Consider the following 7593-nt stretch of genomic DNA (forward strand, 5'->3'; position numbering starts at 1 on the left):
GAATAAACAAAAGCGTTTTGAGAGTTTCATTCATTAAAATTGTATTCATCAAATCAAAACTTATATTCAAAATGATCGAAAAATTGTAAAGGATTTGTCACAGCAATCCGTGTGCAATACACAAAGTAAAAAAATAATAATAATAAAATCAAGTCAGCATTTAAACATCATGTTCCGTTATGCCTATAGGTAATAATTTTAGACCCATTCCCTGGATGCGTTTTTCTAATATCCATGGACATATTATTATCTAAGGATGACATTACGGATTAAGAGCGGTGTACGACGAATGAACAGTAATCTAAACCCGAGATTACTTCAGTAATCTGTGCGTTTTTCAACTTTGTTGGCATGAGGCTCCATCTCTTTCAGGTCAATATCATGACAACTTTCTTTTTTACCGTCTTACCAAATGCACACTTAGCCGAATATGTGCAACCTTTTAGGAAAAGATGACTTTGCGTCGTGTTGCGCTATTTAATAGGCTATAGATTTGTGAAAATGACTTTTTTTTTACTGACCCGTTGTATTAGACATCATTTATCCCAATACATTGTGCTTAGAATACACATAAAGGCCATTCCAGGGCAGGCGCTTTGATATGAACGGTCTTGATAGCGACAAGTGGCTACATCAACTGCTAAAGAGATGAAACACAAACACTCCAGCCAAATCTTTCACCGCTAACAGCATAATGGGGGGGAAATGTGTATTTTCCTGGTTTTGCCTGCAACGATGATAAATGCGCTTGGATTGCGCATTGCGCTTTTGTCAATTCAATTTAGAGAATTTATGTAGTTCAGATAACATAATATTTTATTTTTCCATTTCATTGAACTTAAAATTTTAAAGCAACAGGTTACTTATTTTTTAATTTAAACCAACAATATTTTCTTGTAGGCCCTACGTGTTTAATTCATAAAAAATGAACCTCACCATATGCTAATTAATACAAAGTGATTTGTTGTTATGACAAACAAACAAACAAAAAACACTAATGAAATGCATCAGTGAATAATTTAAAAAAAAATATGCAAAGTGGTTAATTTCAGCCTATTGTTGTTGTTATTGTTTAATACGTCATATTAACTCGAGGCATTATCTCTCTTTTTCCCTATCCTAGTCTTTTATTTTTTAATTTAGCTTAACAGAAAGCGAGGAAAACAAGGTTGCAATTCATGAAAATAAATTTTTACTTGACAAAGCCGTCACTTCAAAATGATAAACAAATTTCAGATCATATATAGTATCCTGAAATCATGTAGCCTACGGTAAACATCAAATCCCATTCTACTATAGTATCAAACCAAGTGACATCTGACATCAAATTACGCTGATCTAATTTTTCAGAATTATGTCATCAAATTAACAATAGAATATTACGTTCCAATGATATTTGATAATCAGAACTGCTGAATACTTTTCATCTTAATTTGAAGCATTTTAACTTTTTGTGAAATGTTTTGCTTGAGAAGGGTTGTTTGTATAATCTTTCTTCTAAGTGGTAAACTATTTCTTTCAGTGCATGGCAAAAGATAAGGAGTATGAACAGAACTAGAATACTTATTATAACAATGCTTCTTATTTTTTGTCAAAATTGCAACACATTATGTGCAGTCATCTTCACAAAATATTACTATCATGATCATTCACAGTTGAGAAAATGTACTTTGGAAATAATATCATTTGCAGTTTGCCTCACCAGTGACCACACGGGGTCGTTGTGGTTTTATTGACATGTCTATTTTCAACCCTAGTTATTATCATACAGTGGGTATGGTTATTATAGTCGTCGTAGTAGTCGTAGCCTATATTGTAAAAAAAAAAATGCTTTAAGTACTACAGAGCAAAACAGAGTTACATGTAGACCATTATAGCCATGGCATAGCCTACACAGGATTTTTATTCATGCGAAAATTATACCAAGCAGCTTACAAGAACAACATCAATACAATCAAAACAGACAGAGAAAACATTTAGGTTTTAGGCTATTATAGAGTAAACACAGAGTAATTTTGACATTTCAAAGATTTTTTTTTGTGACCATATACACGAACTGTCTATATTGTCAATGTCAACCCTTAATAGTTTGTGTTGTAGCTAATAAAAAAGGAACAAAAATAGCATTTTCCCGATAGTTTTGAATATAACACACTTATAAATTGTGCTTTTACATGGGTAACGTGTGTAAAGTATGAATGTAACAACTTCAACTTATTTTGTCGCTCAGACATGTGACGTCATCACGCCATATATCACGTCACTGACGTCTGGCGGGAGTTATAACTGCACGCATCCATACCTCGAGTTTTGCTCTTTTAAAGTTTATTTCGTTTAAATATTCATTTTATTTGCGGAAATGATTGGACAGAAAAGTATCAAGTCCTTCTTTTCGCCAGCTTCCAAAAAAAGAAATCTTACATGCTCAGGAGATGCAAAAGATGATGTGAGTAAAAACACACTTTATTTACTCTGGTCTGCTGCGACTGGACTTGAAGCCATATGTCGACATGTTTCGCTTGAAATGTGAATGAAAGTGGTGGTGCTTTATTTATCTTTTGAACATATTGTCATTCACGACCCCCTTCCTGCGAAATGTAGTTTACTCAATTCCGGAAGTAGTTTTACGTCCTAATAAATTATCTGAAAGATACTTAATATTTAATTCAATAATTAAATAATTGAATTAAATAATAATTGTATATTTATTCAATATTTTGGTTCTGTCTGCCCACACTCCAGTCCAGTGGTTGGCGGTAATGCACCGTTATAATACAGAAGAAGAAGTCACTTGGCTCGAAAATGTTAAACAAAACAGCTTACATGCACATAATTTAGTTGCTTATAAATCAAAACTCACGAATTCTGGTCGTGCCTGCAAACAATGTGGTGCGCTAAGTTAAATGTTTACTAACGTTAAATAATTTGTGTGTTGGCATCAAAACTATGATGCATTTTGAGAAGGCATTCTATGACATAACAAATAACTTAAGTCTTAGACAATGTTTTCAAGTATAGCTTGTCTTCGTTTTTTAAATGTACAAATGCTCGACCGTGCTGCCAAACGATCATGGAAGTCAACCAAATACATTAAAATATCGCCTCAGGGGAAAAAGCTGAAGTTGGAGGGCGATGACGTCACGCGCTCATCTTCATCGCTGAGTCCCGAGCAACTTGAACGGATCAACAAAAGCAGAAAAGCGGCTCTGGAAAGGCTCTCTGAACACAAAAGTGCTCCGGACGGGATTGGAGAGAGCTGGAAGAAAGCTCTCAGTGCAGAATTCGAGAAGAACTACTTTAAGTCAGTAAGTAAAACATAAAAAATAATTTTCACTTTAACCCTTAATAAAAGAAGAGTAATATACAGCAGTGCTTCTCTTTCGCAGTTGATGTCTTTTGTTGCTGAGGAGAGGAAAAAACACACCATCTATCCACCTGCACATGAAGTCTTCTCCTGGACACGAACATGTGACATACAAGATGTGAGTTTTTTTTATTGTCATATTCGTACCCAGCAAGCAATAGCCGTCATAGACCCGAGGAAGGGGAAGGTATTTAGATTAAAGATTGCAATGACGCATTAATAATAATAATAATAATAATATAAAGATATGCCCTGATGAATAATTTAGATAAACTTCTATGGTGGTGAATGGAAAGTATAAGAAATTAAAAGGGTCCAAAGGGGTTGCTTGAAATGGCATCATGCAGAACTAAAAACAAAACACTGTGTGGTACCTTTACAATGATATTTTTCTTGTGATTCTAGGTAAAAGTTGTGATACTTGGCCAGGACCCTTATCACGGGCCGAACCAGGCTCATGGGCTTTGCTTCAGCGTACAGAGACCTGTGCCACCTCCACCGAGGTATTGTCTGGCAGTCGTCATTACACTATCTGCAATACACATCATTTCAAAGCAGCTTTACAGATTACTATAATGTGATATGTATCAATTAGCAATTGATTTGTTTTTAACTATTTGTTTTAAACAAGTGATTCCATCACGTGATCATGTGACATGGCTTTGTCATAACCATTTCAACATTTTAATGGTTTACAGCTAGGGGGCAATTCCTGTGAGCAATAAACCAGTTTCTAAATGGTTTTACCTGATCTCTATAAATTTGTAGACCTTTTTTATGAAACTTCTGTATAATAAAAGTGTACAATCCTCTTATTGGCCTGATTATCTAAGCTCTCCATAAAACAAACAAAACAACCCCTATAATTGAATTAAATAACACATTATACAGACACTTTAATATTTAATGATGTTAGATTGAATTATTCTAACCAAAGGGCCTGTTTTCTCCTGGTCACTTCATGCGTTTTCTCAGATCGGATAGCTATCCGCTCGTGAAAAGACCCGGTAAATGCCCTCTAAACGCATTCGAGACAGATTTAAATCTGATCACTCAAACCACTTCATGAGGTGATCTGAGACGCATACCAGACAAAACTGAATAAGTGTAAATGCATCTGGTGGGTGAAACCACATATATATTTTACTTCTCCCAAAATGTTAAAAAATAAATGAGTGTGTTATAGGCTGTATGTAAAGTATCTCTTTAGCAAGCCAACGCAAATAAAACTAAGTCAGTCGCAGACGTTCAAAAACACAATCATCTTCATTACAAGTAAAGAAACTAAATGATCGTACCAGTGCTGCTCTGCTTTGATTTCGAAATTAGCTGATGATCAATAAAACGCAGCTCATATCTGTTGCTTTCGTTGATGTGAACTCTGTTAAAGGGATACTCCACTTTTTTTTGGAAATAGGCTCATTTTACCACTCTCGCAGAATTAAACAGTTGAGTTTCACCGTTTTCAAATCCATTCAGCCGATTTTCTGATATTTAGAAGAATATCAGTAACCAGACCGTTTCTGGTCTCATTGACTTCCATAGTAGGACAAAAAATATACTATGGAAGTCAATGAGACCAGAAACTGTCTGGTTACTGATATTCTTCTAAATATAAAAAAAAAAAATTGGCTGAATACATTCGAAAACGGTAAAACCCAACTTTTTAATTCTGAGGGAGTGGTAAAATGAGCCTATTTCCAAAAAAAAGTGGAGTATCCCTTTAAATCTGCATAAAGCACTGGAATTGAAGATCGGATTTATTACGTTTTGAGGAGACATATTTATGTGGCCAAGTGTAAATGGCCTTCTATTTCAGATAAATGCTGTTCTTTTTAAAATTCTATTAATCAAAGAATCCTGGGAAAATATAGTACATAGTGTTTTCAACATTTTTTTGAGCATCAAATCAGCATATTAGAGTGATTTCTGAAGGATCAATGTGACACTGGAGACTGAAGTAATGATGCTGAAAATTCAGCTTTGATCACAGGAATAAATTATATTTTTTTGTATTCTTTAAAATCAAATAAATGCAGCCTTGGTGAGCATAAGAGGCTTTTAAATGGCAGTGTATGTTACTGTTCAGCTTCAATACTCAGCAAGGAATTCTTAGGCCGCTCTGCCATACATTTACATTTCATTGCAATTATACCTTTCTCTAAGGTCACAACTATGTCATTACTTCAGGTTGGATGATTCTGATTGGCTAAGAAATAGAGAAATCTTCCACACATGGGCTGATATGCAGGAGCATATCACAATGTATAAAAAGGCTGACGCCTGGACCCTAATTTGAGTCACGTTGTGACCTTCCAGGTCGCAGAACTGCGTTTCTAAAGTCAGTCAATCTCCCCAGGGTGCCAGATGTTTACCTCACCAATACAGGACCCCTGTGATAAAGAATACTAGCGCACACACACCAATACACCGCTTCTTCAAGGTTGGAGTTGGTCAAGCTCTTGCTCTAAATGGGAAACTTTCCCAAAACATCCTGATAGCTTGTTCTTTCTCTCAGTACAGACAGACAGTATTTATCATTATTCTCTAGAGATTGAAGAGAAAAAGTATAACAAATCCTTTAACATACGCATTAAGTAATTCAAATCGTTTAATATTTCGAAGTATAAATATTGATTATAAATCACTCATTAGATATGCACATTGGATGGCAGTGGATTCCAGAATCGGACCCTTCATAAGCGACCTCAAGGTTAAGAAAGGCAATCAAAAAATAATCAAACATAATTCCAGTTGGTTCTTAACTGTAAAAGACAATTTAACGAGACACTGTGCTAAATTATATCCTGACAGCTTATGTTTAATTTCAACCTCTGTTATTTTTATTATTATGAGGGCTGTATATGATTCTTTGTTTTGGATGCAATTATATTATGTCACTTTTGCTGTTCACAGCTTGGTGAACATATTCAAAGAACTGGCTTCAGACATCGAAGGCTTTGAGCAACCCGGTCATGGAGATCTTACAGGATGGGCAACGCAAGGTGTGTTTCCCCTGCTTTCTGCTTTTCATGGCATACACTTGAATGGTTCAGTACAGAACTGATGACACCACAAGACATGTCAAGAGTAGGGCTGGATGATATTGGAAAATACTGACATTGCAATATTTAGTTTTTCTGCTATATGTATATTGCGCTATGAAAACAATTTCACCAGATGATTTAAATAGCTCTATTTGTATAGATACAGGCATAGATCAGCAATATTACACACTACAGAAAGGTGAAAGTAAAGAAATGAGCAGAATGGGACCCCTTTATGCTAATTCTAAAGTCATGTTTACTGTGATTATATTGCATATAGCCATGTAAGCTAATTTCCTTGAACATGTAAATGTGTTTCTAAATGTCTGTTGTAGGAGTTCTGCTGCTGAATGCTGTGCTGACTGTGCGCGCGCACCAGGCCAACTCTCATAAAGACAAGGGCTGGGAGGTTTTCACAGATGCTGTGGTACACTGGCTCAGCACTAACATGCAGGGTCTTGTTTTTATTCTCTGGGGCTCGTATGCTCAAAAGAAAGGGGCTGCCATTAACAAGGTATGTTGGAAACCTAGAACTTGATGTGTGTAATTCTTTCAGTTCATAACTGATGCCAGTAGATCTGATAAATATTACAGACAGTTGTACACTGTTTTCTGATTGTTGACTTGTAGAATCGACACCATGTTCTGCAAGCCGTCCACCCCTCGCCACTGTCTGCTCACCGTGGCTTCTTTGGATGTAAACATTTCTCAAAGACCAATGAACTGCTGAAGAAGTCAGGAAAGAAGCCCATAGACTGGAACGCTTTGTGAAGGTTTCCTCGTGTAAGTGGAATACTGTTTGTCCTGTTTTAAAAGTTACTTTATTTTTCATTTCCTGCTAAAGTCAGTGTGTTGGTTCTGAATATTTGTTTCTTTTTTCCCCTTCTCGTAAAGTATGTATATAGTTTATTTTAATTACTTCATTATTGTTCATTTTCATCTACTTTTCTGCATTTATCCCTTTTACGTAGTCATGTAAAACACTAACAATGGTGAATGTTTTCATTTATGCCTGTTAATACAATAAACTATTTTTCTACTGAATGTTACGTGCACTTGCTTTGTCAGTCTAAATCTGTGTGTGTGGATAGACTATAGATTACTGTATATACAGGTGTTTCAAAACAAAACTTTGTGTAAAGATGATTCTTAGAACTGTGTTCTGAAATATATTACGGAAAG

The 7593-nt window shown here is 35.4% G+C and overlaps 1 protein-coding gene across 3 annotated transcripts; it reads left to right on the plus strand.

Annotated features, from left to right (window-relative positions):
• Window positions 1–2253: 2253 nt before the first annotated feature.
• Window positions 2254–7455, plus strand: unga (uracil DNA glycosylase a). Of its 3 annotated transcripts, none has more exons than XM_039661734.2 (7): window positions 2254–2446; window positions 3108–3305; window positions 3387–3482; window positions 3770–3867; window positions 6281–6369; window positions 6747–6925; window positions 7042–7455. In XM_039661734.2, the coding sequence occupies exons 1-7, from the start codon at window positions 2360–2362 to the stop codon at window positions 7180–7182; spliced, it is 888 nt and encodes a 295-aa protein (XP_039517668.2). In that variant the 5' UTR covers window positions 2254–2359; the 3' UTR covers window positions 7183–7455. The 3 variants fall into 3 exon arrangements, with proteins under 3 accessions (XP_039517668.2, XP_039517669.2, XP_039517667.2); XM_039661735.2 differs by having other exon boundaries at window positions 2263–2414; window positions 3049–3305; XM_039661733.2 differs by lacking the exon at window positions 2254–2446 and having other exon boundaries at window positions 2896–3305.
• Window positions 7456–7593: the final 138 nt, after the last annotated feature.

Source organism: Pimephales promelas, chromosome 4, assembly GCF_988280905.1.
Source record: "Pimephales promelas chromosome 4, fPimPro1.hap1.1, whole genome shotgun sequence".
NCBI classification, from domain to species: Eukaryota; Metazoa; Chordata; class Actinopteri; order Cypriniformes; family Leuciscidae; genus Pimephales; species Pimephales promelas.

Excerpts from the sequence above, each read along its gene's own strand:
- unga (XM_039661735.2), top strand. The coding sequence starts at position 2,360 with ATGATTGGACAGAAAAGTATCAAGTCCTTCTTTTCGCCAGCTTCCAAA. Across the intron at positions 3,483-3,769 it reads GAACATGTGACATACAAGAT|GTAAAAGTTGTGATACTTGG; the intron begins GTGAGTTTTTTT and ends TTGTGATTCTAG. Across the intron at positions 6,926-7,041 it reads AAGGGGCTGCCATTAACAAG|AATCGACACCATGTTCTGCA; the intron begins GTATGTTGGAAA and ends GTTGACTTGTAG.